Source organism: Teleopsis dalmanni, chromosome 1 (assembly GCF_002237135.1).
Source record: "Teleopsis dalmanni isolate 2A chromosome 1, ASM223713v2, whole genome shotgun sequence".
Taxonomy (NCBI): domain Eukaryota; kingdom Metazoa; phylum Arthropoda; class Insecta; order Diptera; family Diopsidae; genus Teleopsis; species Teleopsis dalmanni.
The window spans coordinates 108,495,043-108,518,652 of record NC_051846.1 but is presented as its reverse complement, the minus strand read 5'-3'; the positions used below and the strand labels follow the sequence as shown (position 1 = coordinate 108,518,652).

Genomic DNA, 23,610 nt, shown 5'->3' with positions numbered 1-23,610 from the left:
GACTTTGACTCCTCTTTGACTCTTAATTTTTACTCCAACTTAGACTCTAACTTAGACTCTAACTTCAACTTCAGCTACAACTCTCACTATAACTACCACTTTTGTGGTTTTAAATCCATCTTATATACCCAAACTTGATGCAAAAATCCAATATATGACCTTCAAATTACCCTAGTTACCTAATTGGGTTTTTCATAGTTTCATAATTTACTTTGCTAAATTTGCAAAGTTTTTATTATTAATAAGAATGCTCTACATATTTTTGCAATTCTTCCGTATTTACAATTTCAAAGTCACTTACATCGTGACACCAATTATTAACCAAATACCAAAACTCAGCATTTCTTATCGTCGAACTGACGGTCTGCTGCTTTGGTTCTGGTCAACAACAGCCCAGATGCAAATAACCTTGCCTATTTTTAGGGAAATGTACGATCACCTAAGATCGTACACACTACCATACAGAAAAACTGCAAAAAACCCGTGAAATTAAATAAAATAAATATTTAACTCACAACATTCCTTCCCCCTATGAAGAACATTGTGGCACACAATGTTATATATCTAACGGTCTATATTAAACTTGCATCAAATTTAGGTTTACATTTTAAATTATTCATTTAAATTTTAAAATCTTAAATCTATATTACATTTTAATTTTTTCATAACATTATTCTTAAAAAAAAATAACACTTTATATGCGTCAAAAATATTTCCATACATGTTTACTCTTCATAAACTACTTAAAAATTATTCTTATAAAATATTTTTAAAAAATTTCTTGAATTGCTTAAATTCTTTATTATATCTTATTATAAACAAACTATAGTTCAAAAATTATCTATTTAAAATATTTTAAGAAATGTTTACTCTTGATAATTGAAATTTGTAAATTTCTTTATTATTGTGTTCTGTTGTTTATTATGATTGTTATTATAAACTACTTAACAGTCAAAAATTTATTTAGATTATAATAAATAATGAAAATGTTGAGTCAAACAAAAAATATTTATTTCAGTTTTCTAGTTTCATTTTTCTTTTTTTTTTTTTTTCCTTTTCCCCCCGGAAAAACAGGAACCTTCATCTCCTAATTGTAAACCTACAACTCCTAAAAATTAAAACTAAAGACTAAATTTAAAAAAAAACTTGTTAATAGTTATAATTTTGTCTATCTTTTATGTAATTTAAGTAGATTATTGTGGAATACTCTTTCCCTTCCTGAAATTATTACTTTAGCATTTACTGGACTAGTAATTTCTGTTACTGGGAAAGGTCCCACCCAAATAGGTGAAAACTTATTTCTTCTACTTGTATTCTTCAACCATACCCTATCTCCTACTTTGAACATTCTACTTTTAGAATTCTTATCATAGTTTAACTCCTGATTTTTTCGAACCACGTCGTATGAGCGTTGAATTTGATATTTCAGAATTTTTGAAAAATCGTCGTGGTTGTATAATGGTGTTGGTTTTCTTTTTAATGTTATGGGAATCTCGAAATCGAACCCAAATAGTGTTTTTGATGGTGTCTGCTTTGTTGCAGAATGCACCGTGTTATTATGGACATGCATCGCATGATGCAACCACTCATCCCAGTTGGATCCATCCAATTTAACGAAACTTCTTAAAAATTCCGCTAAAGGACGATGACTTCTTTCCAAAGAGCCATTTGCCTGTGGATGATATGGAGTAGTTTGTATCTTTTTAACACCAAGAATTTTGCAGATTTCTTTAAATAATTTTGATGTGAAGTTAGTCCCATTGTCTGTCACGAGAACTTTTGGTATATTAAATTTTGAAATTATTTCGTTAAAGAATTTCCTTGCTACTGTCGTAGCTTCCCCATCCTGTAATGCTGTACATACCAAATATTTAGAAAAATCATCCTGAAATGTTAAAATTAGTTTATTCCCATTCTCTGTAGTAGGTAGTGGGCCTACAATATCCATAAATACTTTGTCGAATGGTCTTTGAGGGGTATCCGTCAAAACCATTGGCATTTCCTCTACCCTAGAACTCTTGTTTTTCTGGCATTGTTGACATGTTCCTACGTAGTCTTTTATCTGTCTTTGCATGCCTGCCCATTTAAACTGTTTTCGTATTCGGAAATACGTTTTAACAGCTCCTTGATGTCCTCCGATAGGTGAGTCGTGGAATTTCTTTAAAACTTCTTGGATATCTTTTTTATTAGTTAGAAATACCGCGTAATCTTCTTTCGTTTGGTCCTTCGTATCTTCCACTTCTTCTATTTCATTTTGTTCCATTTTATTTTTGTTTTCCTTCAGATTTGTTGCTCTTTTATTTCCTCTCGTAACTACTGCTATTGGTAGTCGACTCAGAGCATCCGCGTTTTTATTGGTTTTTCCTGGTTTGTATAAAATTTCAAAATCGTATTCCAACAATTTCAATCGGAATCTTCCCAAACGTGTGTCTTGGTCTTTAAGATTTGCTATACCTCTTAATGGCTTATGGTCAGTAAATATTTTAAAATGTCTTCCCAATAAGTAAGACCTAAAATTCCTAGTTGCCCAAACTATCGCAAGAAATTCCTTTTCTATAGTTGAATATCTTTTCTCCGTATTACTCAGAGCACGACTTGCGAAATAAAGTGGTAAATCAGAACCTACTTCTCCCTGAGACAATACTGCACCTAACGCTTCATTACTAGCGTCAGTTGTTAAAACAAAAGGTTTTGAGAAATCTGGATATTGAAGTATAGGAAGCTTCGTTATTGCAGCCTTCAGTTTAATCATTGCTTCTTGGCAACTGTCGTTCCATTCGAACTTTTCTCCTTTCCTTAGTAATTTATTAAGTGGTAAACACACACTCGCTGCTTGTGGGATAAATTTCCTATAATAATTCACAAGTCCCAAAAATGATTGCAGTTCCTTAACATTTCGAGGTGCTGGGACAGACTTAACACACTTCGTTTTGTCTGGATCTGGAATTACTCCTTTGTCCGAACATTTATGCCCAAGATAAACGACTTCTCGTCTTAAAAACTGACATTTCTCCGTTTGTAATTTTAAATTATTTTCTTTTAGTGCTTGTAATACTCCCCTTAACCTTTGGTCGTGTTCATTTAAATTCCTTCCGTAGATAACAATATCGTCGAGATAGACGAAGCAATCTATCCCTTGTAATCCTGTTAAAATACTATTCATAATTCGCTGAAAAGTTGCGGGTGCTCCTGTTAAACCAAATGGCATTCTAAGAAATTCAAAATGTCCTAGACCTGTGCTAAATGCCGTTTTCTCCCTGTCTTTACTGTCTACCATCACCTGGTGATAGCCACTAGCCAAATCCAGCGTTGAGAAATATCTACTGCATCCTAGTTGGTCTAAAATTTCATCAATTCTAGGAATTGGAAACACCTGTTTAATTGTTTTTTCATTTAATTTTCTAAAATCAACCACGAGACGCCATCTTTTCCCCATCTATACCTGACCTTTTTGGTACAAGGATGATAGGAGAGTTCCATGGTGATTTACTCCTTGTTATTATTCCTTCATCTAGCATTTCACTAACTTGCTTATTAATTTCTTCCTTATGTGCTTCTGGTAATCTATATTGTCGTTGATTTACCGGTATTTGATCATGACTTGTTGGAATTTCGTGTGCCAATACTGATGTATAGGACAGTTTATCTTCTGGTAAGTGAAATACATCGTTATATTCCTTAATTGTCTGCGTAATTAACCGTCTTTCTTCATTGTTTAAACGCTCATCCAATCTTATTAATTTCAGTAATTTTCCGTACCTTTCCTGTAAGTTTACTTCTTTGTTCAAATTAACATTAGGGACATTGTACTCATAGTACTCATTCATATCACTGCCCTTTAATTCAATTTCACTATTCATTTCAACTGCATAGTTGTTTGCATTCAAAATTCTTACAAAACCTATTCCGTTTTTTACTTCTGTTAAACATTCACCTGAATAGACATTTGTAACTATTTCCTTTTTATGTATTACGAGTGTTCCTTCTTTAGGCACTACTTTTACTGGAATAATCATTGTTGATCTACCTGGGATTGTCATGCTTTCTGCTATACAAATCCGACCATGATCTACAATGCTTACCAGTGGTAAAGTAGCTAATTCCTCTTTATTTTTAAAAAATTTTAAAACCTTTTTAATTGTGTCCGTAGTAGACCGGTTCCACAGTTCATCTCGACCTAGAAGTCCGTCTGCTGGTAACTGGCTACCTACTGGCACTACATGCATTTTGAATTGTAGAGCTGGAAATTTTCGGTGTTCAATATTGACCGTACCCAATGTACTTATATTGCCTCCAAAAGCTCCTGTAAGACCTTTTGTGTCTTTGGTGTTTATATCTTTTAAATCGATTAACGCCTCTGTTTTTATAAGGCTGGTGTCTGCTCCCGAGTCAACTAAAAGTCGAAGTTTATTCCCCACTGCACGTTCGCAAGGTACTTCTACATAGGCATCATCAAACGATTGACTAATGCTACCTTTGGCATTGTAACTCGCTCCTTTTGCCCGTAGAACTCCTATTTGTTCAAACACCCACTCTGATTTTTCTTTCCAGTAATCCGATAGTATTGAACAATATGAAATTAGTAATGTAACTATACATGTCCAAATACTGAACATATATTTGTTCACCCTCAACACTATATTATTCAATTTCGGCTTTTTCAAATAACTAATTTTTCCCTCTGAATTTTTAAACCCTATTTGGTTGGTCAAATTTTCTTGCACTTCCTTATGTTTTATCGTGATTATACCATGATTCCTTGAATTAACCGCTTTGGCTCCTAAATTCTTCATCTTATTATTTGTATTTGATTGGTTCTGAACATTGTTGTTGCTGTTACTTTTAGTTATTCGTGCAGGTCCTAAATTTAATTGACATTTACTTTTTGAATTTACGGCAGTCCAGTCTAATGTCTTAGACTGGGCCAGTTGAAGTTTCCCGACGGATTTGGTACTGTTATTCTGCAAGTTTTTGCAAAATGTCCTTCTTTGCCGCACCTAAAACATCTAAGATTTGCACTCAAAGATCTTCCACTTGGTCTGCTAAAGTTTGGATTACTGTGCTTTAAAGGTACTGAATGGTTTTGCCAGTCCCTTTCTTGTCTCACGTTACTGTAGTTATTTTGGTTCCCACGTCCTGTATGTCCCAATTTACAAAATTTATTCTGTTCATGTCCTCTCACTCCACAAGAAGTACAATACAATTTGTTTAGTCTACTGAAACAATCCTTTGTATCGTGTCCCGTCTTCTTGCAGAAATTGCAGGCCGATTTTTCTTGTTTTACTGTCTCCATAGGATGTTCTCTACATTTGGGTCCATTTTCATGCCCATATACTCCACAATTTGTACAGTATGGCGTATTTTGTCTTCCTGGGCAGTATGCCCATCCATGTCCGTCTTGTTTACAAAACGTACATTTCATTTCTGTTCGATTCTCTGTGGTGGACATGTTTATATTTGAACGTGATTCACCCAATAATTCTTCGGCTGATTCTGCAATAAAAATTAGTTTCTGGATAGGATCATTCTCTAACCCAATAAACCTATGCTTTAAACTATTGTCTTTCAAACCCTTAATAAAACAACGTACTGTTAGTCGCCTGTATTCTCCTAACTGTGACAGAATTTCACTCTCACCTCCTTGATTTCTTATTTGTTGTTCGGCTTCATGTAGTAACGCCTCCAGTTTACCTCCAAATGAACTCGCCGACTCATTCTGTCTTTGTTTAGTACCAGTTAGATCATTCCTTATGTGTTCCAATGTACGTTTCCTGAGGTATGTACGTTTAACCGCCTCACACAATTCATTTACTGTGTTGAATGGTCTACCCGCGATATTCTCGTAAGCTACACTCACTAATCTTTGTTTTATGCAACTTACGACATACTGTGCTCCCTCTTGCGGTAGTGCTTGTTGTACCAGTTCACAACCTGCAATAAACTTATGTACTTCACTCCGTAGATCGGGTCCTTCTGTGCCCATGAAATACGGTAGCACCTTGGTTACTATTTCCATGATTGCCGTAATCGATGCCATAACTTTTTTTTCGTTATTGTTTGTTTCCACCATTGTTCTCAGTAACTGTTTTGTTTGTCCGCACTTCGCTAGTTCTTTCTTTAAATCATCAATTTGTGCTGTTAGCTTTTTAATCTCGTTTTCCCTAATGTGATCTGTACCTTCTGAATCCAAGATTATACTGATGTCCTGTTCCGTTTTTCCCTGGTTTTTTAAAACGTTCTCCAAAATTGCCGTCTGATCTTCCGCGTCTTGCAATAAAGAGTTAGTTCTTCCGTGCGTGAACTTAGTTGCTTACACTTATGTTCCAAACCCTTTTTAGCATCTGACAAATCTTCAATAACGTTCGCCAATTCTTTAGACCTTATCCCTTCCACACTCTCTATATTTTCCTTTATGTATTCAAGTTCTTCAACCCTCGTTAACCTGTTATGTCTAATATGATCTTTTGTTAATTGAACAAATTCCTTATCTGGATTAAGTTCAATTAATTTTTCCCAAGCGTGTACTCTTGCCGATTCTAAATATCTTTTAAATACTCTAAGCTCCTGTTTTTGTTTAGTTCGATTTCCTTTTCCATTTATGAGAAATAAAAACAAAACAATTACGTGACCCCACTCAACCAATAACAATAATTAATTAATCAAAAGAGAAAATACCAAACCATATCTCTGCATTACACTTATTACTTAGAAAACAATGTTTAATTCCACAATTCTCTAAATTCTTGCCTATATTGTCGGGCCCACTCTTTATCTGTTTTTGGTACTGGTCGTTTTATGCAGTTTTTATTGGGTTTTATGCTTATGTTTTCGTAAGATATTCCCTTATCTTTTGTATTGTCTATTTTACTAATAATACGATGTGCTTCCTCAAACAACCATTTATGCGAATCTAGATGGTTTTCTAAATCTTTTGCCTCGAATTGCTTATTGCAAACAAAACAACTTTTCCCCATATTTGAACAAACTTGAAAATTAAGAAATTTCACATAACAACGTAGAACAACAGAACTCAAAAAAAAAACTTACATATAGAAATAAATTTACATACATAAAACTTACATTCAGAAAATTTACATATAAAATTTGATTTTTAAAAAAAAATAAAAATATATATTATATCATTACAATATTATTTTTATGTGTTGTAATAAAACACATTTGATTTGATTTGTCTTTCTTAAAAAATGAAATGTCTTTCTAATTTAAAAACTTAACTATAAATATTTCTTATTAATGACTTACAATTTTTTCTCCCATTTTTCTTCTTGATGTGTGTTTTTGTTGATACTCCTTATTAATCCGGGTCTTGTCTTGTCCTTAATGTGTTGGTCCCTCGCTGCACGTTTTGTTACTTTTAGTTTTTAAAAAAAAAAAAACGTGTATCGGTTGCCAATTATTATGTGTTGCCAATTAATGTTGTGTTCAATTAATTAATTAATTTTGTTGTGTTGTATAGTTGTAATGCTGTAAACTCCCACGTAGGTAGGTGACGTTGTCGTCTCACGTTGCACGTTTTATATTGTATGTTTATAGAAACGTGTGTATACCGGCTGCGCCAATTATGTTGTGAATTTTTGTGGAAAACCCCGAGTGTGCCAAAATGTTGAATTCTTTATTTCAAGTTTTGGACGAAATGTTTCAGTTGCACTTGTTTATAGCTAATTTTTAAAAAGGTCCTTAGCTATTATGAAAACACTTGAGTTTAATTTCACAATTTAATTTTATTAATTTTATTTATGTTATAATTTATATTCTTTGGATTTCTTTTAGATTCAGTCACACACGACTTATTGTTTTAACATTTGTTGTCAGCGCTACTACGCTTGATCATTTTTTATATTTGGCTAAGTGTACATTATATAAATTTTAACCACTACTTCGTTTAACCACTGTTTTTTATAATTTTCTATTTCTACACAACTTTCAACTCCCGTCTTTGACTCCTCTTTGACTCTTAATTTTTACTCCAACTTAGACTCTAACTTAGACTCTAACTTCCACTTCAACTACAACTCCAACTGCAACTTAACTACTTTGTGGTTTTAAATCTATCTTATATACCCAAACTTGATGCAAAAATCCAATATATGACCTTCAAATTACCCTAGTTACCTAATTGGGTTTTTTCATAGTTTCATAATTTACTTTGCTAAATTTGCAAAGTTTTATTATTAATAAGAATGCTCTACATATTTTTGCAATTCTTCCGTATTTACAATTTCAAAGTCACTTACATCGTGACACCAATTATTAACCAAATACCAAAACTCAGCTTTTCTTATCGTCGAACTGACGGTCTGCTGCTTTGGTTCTAGTCAACAACTGCCCAGATGCAAATAACCTTGCCTATTTTTAGGGAAATGTACGATCACCTAAGATCGTACACACTACCATACAGAAAAACTGCCAAAAACCCGTGAAATTAAATAAAATAAATATTTAACTCACAACAGCCTGCTTCAAATGCATGTTCGCCAGTATTCAGAAGCACAACATCTAGTTGAGAGAACCATTCCAAGAGCACTCTTCCTCTAGCGTTGGTGTGACTGGTACCCCAGACTTACTGCGATCTTCTGGGAATTTGCATTTGTGACCAAAACTCCAGCTTTGTGTATGCAGTGGTGCGCACTGAGTCCATTTATCAGCTCCACTGCGGACAATATATTGCGAGTAGGTGGACGCCCACATAATGCAAGGGTGACAGATGCACAGCGCCATCCAGTCATTGTTTCTGAGGATAGCATACTGGCTAGGCTTTTAATATGACAGGTGCATCAAGACACACTTCATGGCGGCATACAGCTTATGCTGCATACTATTCGACACAAATATTGAATTCTGCAGGCAAGCATTTTAGTGAATGCCATAGTGACGGCATAAACACATAATGCTAAAACAACGTATGGCGACACCACCAAAGGCTCGGGTCACCCCATCTCTCCAATTTCCAAGATCTGGCATAAACTATTTCGGTCCATTGAACATACGAATTGGCTCCAAGGCTGTACGAACCGTGCAGAAGGCTAACATTCATAAACACATACACCCGTTTCGTAAACCGGCGTGGTCCATGTAACCACTTATACAGTGGTAGATCGTTTAATGGCTGCTGAATTACAGGCTTGGCGTAATGAATATTCTCAAAAGTAATTGGCAAATCAAGGCACAAAATGTACACCACGTCAAGGCGGTTTATAGGAAGCTAAGTCAGCGAAGAAACACTTACTACGGATTGTTGGCACCCATTCAATTTACTATGATCAGCTACATACTCTACTTGTAAACGTCGATGCTAGCTTGAATTCACATCTGCTCATATCATTGGATGACACTTGTGACGACAGGATGGTTCTATCACCTGCAGATTTTGTTAGAAATAAATATAAAGTTTCGCACACGACCGCTCAGTTCAAAGACTTTTATTAAAGAGAACTTAAAATTAAAATAACAATAGTAATATAAAGTTTAGTATAAGATTAGTATAAGATAAGAGTATAAGATTTTAGTGCTTAATTGCACTGTTGCATTTATGCTGACAAAGTTTCCCTCAATTCAAGTACATTAATTGATTATTTATTATTCTAAATTTTAATTCAATCTTGTGCAATTTTATATAGTTTTATTAGTTTTATTAATTCGTAGAAAGAAAAATAATCATTTAAATGTTAATCTTAATCTTTTACAACAGTTATTTTGTTTTTCTTTAGTTAACAACTTCGTAAACATGTCGGTTGCATTCTCGGATGATAATACGTACTCCACAGCAATGTCATTCGTTTTTTGTTTCTCACGAATATAATGAAAATGAGTATCAATGTGTTTGCTCAGTTTATGAACGGTAGGATTATTAACTAAAAATTGAGCACCTTGATCGACATAAAAAATGGTCGTAGGTTTAGTAATACACCCGTTAAAACCCATTTCATGTAGCATTCCTCAAATGAAAGCCACATCTTTTGCTTTTGGCATAAAGCGATATATTCCGCTTCCATTGAGCTTAGTGCAACTACGTGCTGTTTTTTTGACTCCCAGGCTATAGCACCACCTGAAAGAAAAACTACATAACCAGAAAAAGACTTACGGTCTGTAGCGTCTGATCCCCAGTCCGCATATGTGAAACATCTGAAATTTTCGTTATCTCTTTCAAACTTAATAATACCTTTTGAAGCTCCTTTAAGATATCGCAGGATATGCTTAGCTGCTAAAAAATGTTCTGGATGTGGATGAGAGTTAAATTGAAACAAATTCGCTACTACATGCGCTATGTCAGGCCTTGAAATAACAGCGAGGTACATTAATTCTCCTATTAGTTTCTGATAGTTCTTTTCGATAGCTTCACTGCGATAATCTTTACATTTTTTTAAAACTACTCCATTAGTACCTGGTCATATTCCATTAGCCTTACAATTCGTCATATTCCAACTCTCCAAAAGTTCTTTAACATTCTTGGTGAATGTACATCGCACCTCTAGGAGTCTCCCTTTCGATTTGCAGTCCTAAATAATGTTTTACCGGCTCGCGATCTACAACTTCAACATAATGATTTAACTCGTAAACTATTTCAGTCAATTCTTTATCAGAGGAACATGCAACCAACATATCATCCACATAGAGTCCAATCAGTGTAATTATATTTTCCTTTTTCTTGAACACAATTATCAGACTTACACCGCTTTAAATTCATTTCAATTAAAATTGTTGTAATTTTTTTATTTCATTCTCGTCCGGATTGTTTGAATCCATAGACTAATTTTTTCAATCGACACATGGCGTCTGGATTCAGCTCGTTCTCAAACATTGGGGGTTGTTTCATATAAATTACATCTTCCAATTCGCCATGTAGGTATGCTGCAGTAATATCTAGGTGATTAATTAACAATCTATGCTTAGCTGCCAAACCCAATAGCAAACGAGCTGTAGAGTGTCTTAATACAGGCGCAAATGTCTCTGTATAGTCTACATTATATTTTTGTGCGCACCCATGAGCAACCAAACGTGCCTTATAACGACCAATGCTTCCATCAGGTTTTCGTTTAATATTGAATATCCATTTATTTCCGATCACATTTTTGTTCTCAGGCTTTTCAACTCATTTTTATTAATGAGTCGTATTCAGCTAACAGAGCTTCTCGCCAGTGTTCCGCTTCCTCTATTTTAAACGCATCAACTAGGTTTTTGGGGTTTTTTTGGGGTTGGTATAATAGAACTTAGCATTTCGACTTTTTTATTAGTTTTAACGCTGTTTTTGACTTATCTTCTCATTTTTTATTTGAAAGTACTGTACGGCCTCGGAGCTATTTTTTATTAACCAATTCAGAATATAAGTGTGTTTCGTTTGCCGTTTTATCATCGTGTATTGATGCAATGCTTGTTGTGTCAGATTATAATGAAACTTCACCTTGCTCTGCTATCTGGCAGGATCGCCATTTGTCAGCTGATTCTTCATTTTTAATTTCAGTTACCTGATTATTTTCAACACTTAGTTTAGGTGTTTCCACTTCAAAAAACGCAAACTCGTATTCATTTTTGGCACCTGTGCCATAATTTGGACCGTTTTCAAAACATACTACATCCCTTGCCAAAATTTTTTGCCTGCTGCTTGAATTGCACATCTTGCATGCTTTTGCATAATCAGCGTATCCAACGAGTCTCAGCATAACTCCCTTCGGAGTGAATTTTACCCGAAGTGAACACTTTTGAATAGCCACTGCTTCACATCCAAAAATTCGAAAATGATTCACAGAAGATTCTCTTCCAACCCATATACGGTGTAATGCCATTTAATATTTTTGTTGGAAACCGGTTTTTTTGTACACTACCGTATTAACCGCCTTAGACCACAAACTTTGAGGGAAGTTAGAGTCCAAGAGCATGCTTCAAGCTATCTCTAGTAGGGTTTGATTGGCACGTTCTGCAACACCGTTTTGCTGGGGTGTATAACTGACTGTAGTTTGATGAATTATGCTCCGTTGTTCCAAAAATTCTTTCAATTGTTTATTGTTATACTCAACGCCGTTATCACTACGAATAGTTTTTAATTTTTTATCTGTCTTTTTTTCTACGTGGACTAAGAACTGCTTAAAAACTGTAAATGCATCTGATTTTTTTCGTAAAAATTTCACTTCAGTATACCTTGAGAAGTCATCAATGAACGTAATGAAATATGTGCTGCCACCTAAATAACTCACTTGCATTGGACCACAAGTATCCACGTGAATTAACTCTAGCACCCCTTTCGTTGTGACAACAGATTTGAAACCCACCTTAACCTTAAAAATGTAGTTCTTCAGCAGATATAATCTTCTTATTAATTAATTAACTTGTGGCGACAGTACAACCAATACGGCAACCCAGAAAATATCCATTTGTCATTCTTGAAGAAAATATACACCTGGCAATGCTTAAAGGATAAAAGCACATGTAAAAAGTTGATGGTTAATTTTCCTAGAATAAAGTTGTGTTGTTTTGTAGATTGAAGAAAGTAGTTTTGTATAATATTGTGTTTTAAATAAAATAGTCAAAAGAAACGACTAAAAACTAATTGCTAATAATTAACTAATAATGAAGTGTTCTAAAGCTAATCAAAATATATTTTACAGTATATTAAAGTAGAATTGTAAATATTTTTCTTGTTCTTATTCTATTTTATTTAAAACTAAAAATTGTCATTTATTATTCTATGCCTGTAATTAATTGCATCTTCAACATAGCCAGAGAGTGCGGTCCAGTTTTCCCCGTTTTATGCCTCCATTATTTCCTCCTCTGTAAGAGTGTGCTTCCTATAGAATTTGTATCGCATTTCTCTCAGAATTGGACATAATCCAATAAAGTGTGTTATGTCTTCTAGCTGGTCTAAATTACACACTGAACAATGTGTTGAATTTACTTGCACATATGGTCTATAATTTAACTTAAGGAGTTTGCCCCGAGTTTTAAAAATCTGGCTGATAGTTCCAATAGTATAATCATCCTTAAAATAATTCCGATCGCGCAATTTATATTCCAACCTTTTGTAAGCATGTCTATAATCACTTGCCCTTTTTCAACAAAACCTGTTTTCGTATTTGGGAGGAAACTTGCCAGAATTTTAGGGAGTCTATTGTCACTCAGATTCATGACGTGATTTATATATTTAAAATGTAGTTTTAGCGTCCCTATATATAAAGTTAAGAATCCTGTTTCTAAATGTAGCATATAGTTGGGCGTGTTTTGCGGTAACTTGAATATTCTTTTTATGAAGTACCTTTGAAGCATTTCTACTTCGTTAAATTCGTCTATTCCCCATACCTGTGCTGCATAAAAGAGGATTGATCTTAATGCCGCTTGAAATACTTGAAATTTTACCGAGGGCACAACCTCATTTTTTCCTGAAATTACTTTCCATGACGAGATTATTGCTTTTCTGGCTTCACTTAACTTTTTACTGAGATGTTCATTGAATTTACCATTATAACTGATCCAAACTTCTTAATATTTGTATTCTTTCACTACTTCTAACGCTTCACCATTTAAGTTCCAAATTTCATTTTCCATAAGCCTTCTGCAATTCCTTTTGAATATCATAATTTTAGATTTAGAAATATTTATTTTAAATTTCCATATCATAGGCATATAATTCATTGATCATAGTTTGCATCTTTAAAGGTGAGTCCGCCATAAGTACTAAATCATCTGCATATAATAGTAATTTAATACATGTTCTATTTATTAGGATACCTTCGGAAAGATAATTGTTTAAATCGTCTATGAACAACGCAAAAAGAAGAGGGCTTATCAAGCAACGCTGTTTTACTCCTGTGTTCGGAGCAAACCACTGAGAAATACTGTTTCCATCCCATACTGCTGCAGTTGTGTTACAATATAACGCCCTCAGTATGTTTAGCATTTTTGTAGATATACCATTATTACTTAACTTAACATAAAACATAGCATCACTGTCAATAGAATTAAATGCGGCTTTAAAGTCTTCAACAACCACGTACAATTTTTTTCCTTTTTCAATGTATAATTTTGCAATATTTGACAGAAGAAAAACATTGTCCACAGTTGAGTAACCTCGGCTGAAGCCTACTTGGTATTCACTTAGTAGTTTTTTATCGTCGACCCTACTTTGCAGACGTTGATGTAATATGCCTGTAAATACTTTTCCTATCGAATTTAAAAAGGATATTCCTCTTCCGCATGAAGTAAAAAATTACTTCATGCGGATCACCTCCTTTAAATAGTGGAAAAACTATTGAATTTTTAAAACAACCCGGTAGTTCTGAATTATCGTATATGTAGTTAAAAACCTCTTTAATCCCTGTGAACCTTCACTTGAAACAAATTTTAAAAATTCTGCTGGAATTCTATCTTCACCAGGCGCTTTATTTTCTTTGCAACGCTCTAAAACCTCTGTTAATTCAACTACCTCGATTTTTTGTCTAATTCATTGATTTCAATTAGTGGTTCTGCGTAGCTAAAACGACTTGTATTATCCGTTGTGTTTAAAAGTTTTTCAAAATAAGTACCTAGAACGTCAGAATTAAAATGCACTGACTTCCTGAAATTTATGCCATTTACTTTACGTACATTATTCCAAAAGCTTTTGGAGTCTTTTACTGATGATAATAATAATGCAAGACGATAAGTGTGTTAGATTCTTTTATTATAGCAAACAATTCTGTAAACGTTTTTGGCTGTGTTATACTCATTCCAATCTGAAACTAGGCCCCTTTTTCTCTCCATCTTCATGTTATTAAAACAGTTTGTGCTTGCAATTTCACACTCTTTATCGAACCAATCTTTATTCCATTTTCTCTTCGTTGGCCCTTGTTGAAATGGACTAGCAGCTTCATTTATTTCTGTTGTAAGTGCTGCTATCATTTCATCAGCTATAGCTTCACACATTACATTACTGTTCAATAATTGGTCAAGATTAATCTGATATAAGTTCAAATATTGTTTTTTCCATTTAAGCTTAGGTAGTAGATTTATATTTTTGCAGTAGTTTATGTTATATGATTTAATTCAAGCGTTACTTCCACGGGTAGATGGTCAGAGTAGATTTTCTCTTGTATACTAAGTTGCTGTATAATATTTAGAAATAAACCTTTTAAAACACAATAATCAATTGTTGACGTTGCTCCACCACGCACAAGTGTTATTTCGCCCTCTACATCGCCACTAATTCTACCATTCATTACAGTGAGCCCTAGAGCATTAAACAACTCTATTAATTTTTTTCCGTTCCTATCTAGAGTTAGATCTTTTGCAAGTCTTTGTAGCTATGTGTTTCCCTGAGATAATTCAGGAATAAACTCAATAGCTTGTTCATTTCCTATTCTTCCATTAAAATTGCTTATAACCATCATATTTATATTGTCTATATCATACAATGCGTTCCTTAAGTCGGTGAAATCAGCATCTCAATTATTACAATTTATATACACTGGAACAATGTAGGCCTTTTGATCTTCCAATTTTAGCTCAACCACCATAAAATTAGCCATCTTATTAAATTGCGCTATTCCTTTATCATACACTTCTTTCTTAATACTATGGAGCATTCCACCACTGGTACGCCCCCTGCTGGCTTGTCTTGGCCCCCTGCAGGCACCCAATGTAAAACATGATTTTTAATTTTATTTTCAATTTAGTCTACTTCATTTTCTAAGAAAATTTCATATAAAAAAAATACATCAAAATCTTTTTGATTTTTCCAATAAATAACTACAGCTTAAATCTAAGGTATCTATTCTATCACCAAAAATTTTTTTTAGTACATCATTAGCTGGCTGTTTATTATTTACTAAAATACCTGCGCTGTTGAAGTACATCCATTTGCCGTCTATCTTAATGGAATCATTGCGTACAAATACCTATTGACCAACGACATGAGCTGCTTTTTCAACTGCATTAAGGCCCGTTTTTTCTGAAGCTGCACCTCACTCAAATCTCTCTACATATATATCTTTGAACCCACCAGTTTGTTTTTGCTTCTGACTTACGGCGATGTTCATTTTATTGTTTTTTTCGTATATTAATCGCGTATTTTGAATTGATATATCGTAAAGCCCCAACTTATCATTGCATAGTGTTTTGAATACGTTATTTGGCGATTCTTCTTTAACCATGCCTTTCACTATCAAGTTTCGCTTCTTATTTTCTTTAACTATTCTGTTGAGTTCTTTTCGATCCAGGTTTCTATCTTTATTTAGCTGCTCAACTTCCATCTTAAGTCTTTGGTTTTCGAGCTGCAACTCTTCAATTTTATTCAGCATTGGTTTTTTCATATCTTCGATGTCTGCTTTCGAAGCTAGTTGTTGCATTTTTTATTGAATTTGCTTTCACTGCTTTGGATTGCTTTTAAAATGTCTTGCAACGAGATATCGGGTGATGTTGAAGTTAAATCCTACCACAATGTTAATAACATTACACATATATAGATATTTTGTCAAGCTTTAATAAGCTTTTGTTTAGTCTTATATAATTTAATTTAATAAATAACGACAGTTGTGATTATACACTCGAAAAGCAAACAACGCGTTTTATTGAAAAGGTGTGTTCTACATTTGATAAATTCCAACAGGTGATGTATCAGCCAGTTTTTTTTTGTATAATTATTATAGCACTGAAGATGTTCTAAAATAAAGAACGAAATATCTGCTTCTAAAAATTTTTAAATAAAAGCGTTTTATTGTGGTTGGTCTGATAGCTGAAAAAATTTTTCAACTTAAATAATACGAAACCAGATGATAAACAAACTTAATCATAAATACTAATGGCTTCTTTATGGAAATAAAAACAAAATTTGATTACAAGAACATGTTACTATTAAAACAATTAATGAACTTAAGCAAAACATTGGCAAATTTTAACAACAGAAGAATTTTCTTGCTCAAATGTAGACAAAAAAATATAATACCTTCACATATAAAAAATAATATTAACTGCATATTCACTATTACAAAAGACAATCATCCGTATAAGAATAAAGCTGACAATATTTTAAAAAAATTTAAACGATCAATTTTAAACTTGGAAATTAAAATAACAATATGGAAAATTGACATTACTAACAAAGAAATAATCAAAATAAAATCTGAACTTAGACAAAACATTGATACAATAACTTTAGATAACTTTTATATAAGATTAAAACATAGATACAACTCGTTGTTTGATAAAGGTAAGAAATCAAATTGTAAAAAATTCGAAAATCTGTTAAAAAAACATGATACATTTACAATTACTTGTAGAAAGGAATTTATTCATAATTATACCGATATTGAACTTCCTCCACCAGTCCAAAGAATTATAGGAATGGGTCCAAAATTTTCTCTACAATTGGAAACAAAAGATGTCAACATGACTACTATTATTAAAGATTTTGAATATTGTGTACAACAACATCCGTATAACAATAATAAATTAGACCAATTGAGAATGAAAGGAATAAATATGATCACCAATTTTTATTCAAATGGACAATTACTTAATAAAACCAATAGTATGAAAAAAGACATAAATGCTACGAAAAAATTTTTAAATGATAACAACAACATTTTTGTAACAAGAGCAGATAAGGGAAATTCTACTGTCATTTTATATAAGGAAGAATATTTCCAATATATGACAGAGATATTTAGTGATGAAAATAAGTATGAAGTTGTAAATAAAGATCCTACCACATCAATTGAGACTAAAAGTAATGCAATTATTGATTCACTATCAAAAGCCGGAATCATCGAAAAAACCGAGGTGTATCAATTAAAAAAACATAACAGTATATGCCCCAAAGCATATGGTCTCAGAAAAACTCATAAAGTAGGAAAAATAGCTTATAGACCTGTGATTAGCAACATTAACTCACCTACATACAACTTATCTACATTTATTCATAAAATTTTCTCAAAAATATGTTCCACTTTCCACCGGAGTATTAAAAACTCATTCGAAGCAATTGAGGTTTTAAAGAAAACGAATATTCCAGATGGATACATATTAATATCATTAGATGTAATATCCCTGTTTCCTAGCATTCCCAAAACCTCGATGGTAGAAATGATTAAAAAATACTGGTGTTTTATAAGTTGTTTTAGGACAATTCCAAAAGACATATTCATAGAAATAATTTTATTTATTTTTAACAATAGCTTTTTTAAATTCAATAATAAAATTATTCATCAATTGGACGGTACATCAATGGGAAATCCGGCATCACCATCACTAGCTAACTTCATTATGGAGTTTATAATATCAACAGTTTTAAATAAATTACCATTTGAAGTAACATTGGCTATGTATTATGTTGATGATACGTTATTTGCAATACCCAAAGACGAAGTTAATAATACGGTTACAGCTTTCAACAATGTGAATCCACACATTCAATTTACATATGAAGTTGAAAAGGATGGAAAAATTCCTTTCTTAGATATTATGGTCATAAGAAATGACAACAAGATTATCACCAACTGGTATAAAAAACCGACATCTTCAGGTAGATTACTGAATTTTTTATCTAATCATCCAATACACCAAAAAATCAACACTGTTAGAAACTTTATAAGCAGAGTTAAAGCTTTAAGTGATGAAATATTTATGGATGATAATATTAAACAAATTAAAAAAATACTAAATAATAATAACTATCCTAAATATTTCGTTAACAAAATATTATTATCAAATAAACATACACAATTAGTTAAAAACACAACAGTGAGCAATTCTAACAATATTAAAAAAAGGTGCACTTTTCCAAACATTCCTGGTTTATCTCAAAAAATTTCGAAACTGTTCAAAGAAGAACAAATTATTGACGTTGTATTATATAATTTAAAAACAACCAATGTTTTTTTCTCAAAGCTGAAAGATCAAGAGAAAAAATAAAATTTGTCAAATCTAATATATAAGATTAATTGCAATGATTGCAATAAATCTTATATAGGAATGACAAAACAAAAATGATCAAAAAGGTTAAGTGAACATAAAAGAACGTGCAGACACGCTGATGATTATAAAAAAACAGCCCTATCTGAACATCATCATTCAGCTAAACATACTTTCAATTTCGAAGATACTTCAATTCTTGAAATTGAAAATAATTACCAAAAAAGAGTACTAGCTGAAGTCATACACATTATATTAAATTACAACCAGGTGGTGAATTTTAAAAAAGACACAGAGAATGCCAGTGCGCTTTATTCTAATTCAATTATTATTATCTATTATTCTAATTCTAATATCGGTTAAAAGAAAACAAAAAGAAGAAAGAAAATAATTTGACCGTTTGATATTGATCCTGAGATGTTTTAAGAGAAATAATAATAATGTATATTATATTTTTTGAATTTATTAAACAAAGACAACTACATAAGTTGTACTAAAGTTTTTGACATAACAAAATAGATTTTATAATTCCATTTTCCTTATTTTTGTTTCTATGTTTATTATTGTCTGATATCGAACATATGTGATGTTAAAAACAAAAATAATTATTGTTAATTTAATATTTGTACCTTTAATAGTGTCATCTTATATATATGTTACTTTACGTATATATTGTTTTTAATTGTAATTTTATAAACCTTAAGTTAAGCTTTTTATTAAAAAATTAAGGTAATATTTTAATTGTAATGTGTAACTTTTATAAGTTTTATTTTGTAATTTTTTTTTTTTTGTATAATTATTATAGCACTGAAGATGTTCGTTTTATTGTGGTTGGTCTGATAGCTGAAAAAATTTTTCAACTTAAATAATACGAAACCAGATGATAAACAAACTTAATCACTAATTAAACACAATTATACCAATAAATTTTAAAAAATACCCCGCGCTCGAAAGCTTTTAATACTTCACTTTATTAGGGTCACCAAGTCAACTACTACACTTCCTCTATTTTTCTGCGAATTGAGCCATCTAACTTAGACACTGTTCTATCTCTCACCCAAACCGGGTAATCATTGGTGGCGACTTTAACAGCAAGCACACCTTCTAGTACAATGAAAGTATCTGTTATGGTAGCCTATATATTTCCATAGCTAAAGGAAAAAAATATATAGATATTAATTCAAGTAGACATATATATATATATATATAACAAATACATATATGAAAGGGCATACCCAACACCGAAGATATTCACCACGATGTAAGTAAGCGAGGAGAAATGAGTGGTGAAAGCTGATAAAAAAGAGCAGAGTGCTGACAATAATAGAAGGGCGGAGCTTCACGAGAAACATCAAACAAGACTAGCGGACACGGTAACAGACGGCTTTAACGTAAAAACCACCGATCAAGAGAATAACGGAAGTAGTTGTTAAGAGCCTGGAGTATATATAGGACTACTCAGCAGATTTACAGGCAGTCGGAAAAAGAAAATTGTTTTGCTATGACGGAGACGTGATTACAGTGCTGTGCCCACGAAATATTTCTTTTTCTTTTTGAAACTTGTAACTTTAATTATTAAATTAAATCTAATAAAAACTATTTGTCAAAGACAGTGTTAAAGGCTTGTTATAAAACTACAACTTAACTTAATATATTAAATCAACTAAAAATAAAGTTTCGAAAAGTGTCAGTAAAGAGTCGATTATACCAAACAGAATTTTAAATGTCGTAAATTAATTAAGTTAATTAATGAAAAAGAACATTTTTTTATTATATTGAACGGAGACAATTTACAATATGAAAAATCATTGAAAATCCCAAAGCAACCTCCGAGACTGGACCAGCAACCGTCATCGATATGTCTTCTATCATCAGTGCAGCAAGTATCAGCTGTGTTTTCCACTAGAAGTAATAATCAGCAACAGTCAATACAGTCACCACAGATCACACCATGGTTACAATTTCGGCACTATTACGAACCAATAGATAAGTCTATTGTAATAATACAATTAATTTCCCGGTTGTTAATGTGAGAAAAAAAAAAGATTTTTTTTTTGTTAAAATTTGTCAAATAGATTTATCTGCATTGCACGTATGTATGATTTACAAATATTAAAATTTTCTTTTAAACTTGATGTTAGTTGTAACGAAGTTTTTTTGTGGCCATAAACTCTAAAGCGTGCATTTGTTGAAATTAAAATTTAATTAATTTTTGATAAGATTTGTACTCGCGAGTTGTTTCAAATTGCGCTTATAAATTCATCTTGAATATAATTAAAGAAATCGTACTAAAATTTGATACTGTAGTGCGCATACACATATTGACACAGCACATAAATAATCTTCAGTTTATTCCCATACTTTGTTGCGATATTTATGCAACGGGAATTAGACACCACGCGATAAGCGTCGTGGAATGTGCTGGCTAGTCAAATATGTTTATGCACACTTAATATAAACTGCATGTGTTTGCGCTGCGACGTTTTGCACATGTATTAGTATAAGTGTTATGTGCATGCGCTGTGTCGCTATGTACATAGACGTTAAGTATAATAATTTTTAAGTACAGAATTTAAAAAAAATTTGAACATGAAACTCGACGGTACTCTTCTTTTAATTACAATACAAACGATTTGAATACACTCGGATGACAATTGTAAAGATTTTCTTTGATTACACAATTTTATTATAGTTATTATTAATAATAAACCATCCCCGTGTGGTGGCGGGATAAGAATACCACCTCAATTTGTCTCTGCTTGTCGTTAAAGGCGATTAAAAGAGAAAATGCACAGGTCAAAGTAGAACTTCTACGATTCCTGGTAAGTCGTGAAGGCGCACAGGTCAAAGTAGCTTGCTACGACTCCTGATAAGACGACCCTTCTGCTAGCAGGTCGGCATTTGCTCAGGCCCTGCTAAGTTGACCAGGCTTCGGGAAGTGCGACTATCTATCAAGTCAACTGTCAAGGGAAAAGTACGGTCATGTGTCTGCTTATCGTTTGACGCAGATAGTTGGGCGGAGTGAAGGAAAACACCCTTTTAGTGAATGAGCAGTGAGAATGATTGAATGAATGTGTGAATGAATGGAATGTGTGTATTAGAAATAAAACCCCCCAAACTAAGGTGGAACAGCTACGCCTTTAGCTTGGCTGCAGGGGTAGAAGCAGTCTTAGTTGCGAACTCAGGACACCTGACGACCTCCTGTTTTAAACAGTCTTACCTGTGCAATGCGAAACTCTCCGCAGGTGGACATGTTTCTCTTTGCAACTCGTGGGAATCAAAATTGCCAAAAAAAAATTTTAACCATACCAACACAAGGCGAAGTGGTTGACGCTGATAAGGTGGACAATGAGGCCTCACATGCCGAGCTGATAGATGGAACTGTTGGAAACATGACAACGACTGATCTCGACTTGGCCGAGCGTATCCGTCTGAACAAGAGGCTGCAAAAGCCACAAGATCGGTTGAACAACTAGCCGATCGACTCAGCAGACTATCGCATGTGGAATCATCGCTGGAGGAAGAACAGCTAGCAAAGAGGTATAAGGGCGGATGCCCTGAAGCTCCGACAGTAAGCTCAACTTCGTCAGCTAGAATCACAGGCGATAACTCTGATGGTGGACAACCAGTAAAGCATGTCAGCCAAGCTGAATCGACAGTCAAAGATCCAACCAGTGCGCGAGGTGGAGTACCTTATCAGGCACTCAACCGACCCGCATTGGTTGGTAAAAGGACCGTTGGTCGGCGTGGTGGACAACCTTTAGCGACTGATAACCAGAAGAGAACGCAAAACGGATCTGGGGTTAAGAAAGGTGGACAACCTATACACGGTGTCAACCAACCAAAACTCATATGTCAGAAGGTTGGGGCCAAACAAGGTAGACAACTAATAACAGTTGTTAACCAAGTGAGGCCCCAAACTAGTACAGCGGACCATCTACCTACCACAAGTAAGGCTGCAAATAAACAGAATTACGGCAAGCGGGCAGTAGAAGACGCAAAGGATGGCCCTGCCCATAAGAGATCCTATGCCCAGTTCGCTGGGACGGATCTCAATATGGGCATCTCCGATTCAAGAGTCGAAGGACCTCTTGGCGAGAAACACTTAATTGCTTTTAAAGCATCTTTGTTGAACGCCGTGGAGTCCTTAGATGGCGGAATACGTGACATAGGGTTTGTTGGCAACGCTCGCCTTGAGGATTGGTACATTACCATTAAGTGTAAGAACCAACAGTCAAAGGTATGGCTAATCAGCACGGTAACTAAGTTAGAACGCCTTTGGCCCGAAGCTAAGCTGACGGCTAATGCACTAACAGCGTTGCGCAACGAAAGGAGATCACTTAGTTTTGTGTACGGCTCTACCATAGGCAAGGAAAGTATTCTTAGCAGATTGCGGAAGCAAAACAGCTATGTTAAGAACACTTCGAAGTGGAGGCTTACTAACTTCAACAAGTTTGGCGAAGCAAGCAGTGCTGGCGTCAGGCTCACAGTGTGGTGCCCGAAAGAAGACGCGGAGCCGATTAAGACCGCAGGGGGTAGGCTCAACTGTGGTATTGATCAAGCCAAAGTGAAATTCTAAAGGGATGCACGACAAGCAAGACAACGCCTCTGGTATGGAACTAGCGGGTCTGTGTAGACCGTTAGGGAGACGGGTGGTCCCATACCAGAAAAACATAAAGGTTGAACAACTGAATATTCATCACAGTAAAGCAGCAT

The 23,610-nt window shown here is 33.7% G+C and overlaps 1 protein-coding gene across 1 annotated transcript in view; it reads left to right on the top strand.

Moving 5' to 3' along the window:
- The window catches only part of LOC119665481, a 1,333-nt gene extending 1,158 nt beyond the window's left edge, over positions 1-175 (top strand). Inside the window, exon 2 of the mRNA XM_038074703.1 lies at positions 75-175. Within this exon, the coding sequence (XP_037930631.1) occupies positions 75-175 (101 nt within the window). The remainder of the gene's footprint in view (positions 1-74) is intronic.
- Positions 176-23,610: the final 23,435 nt, after the last annotated feature.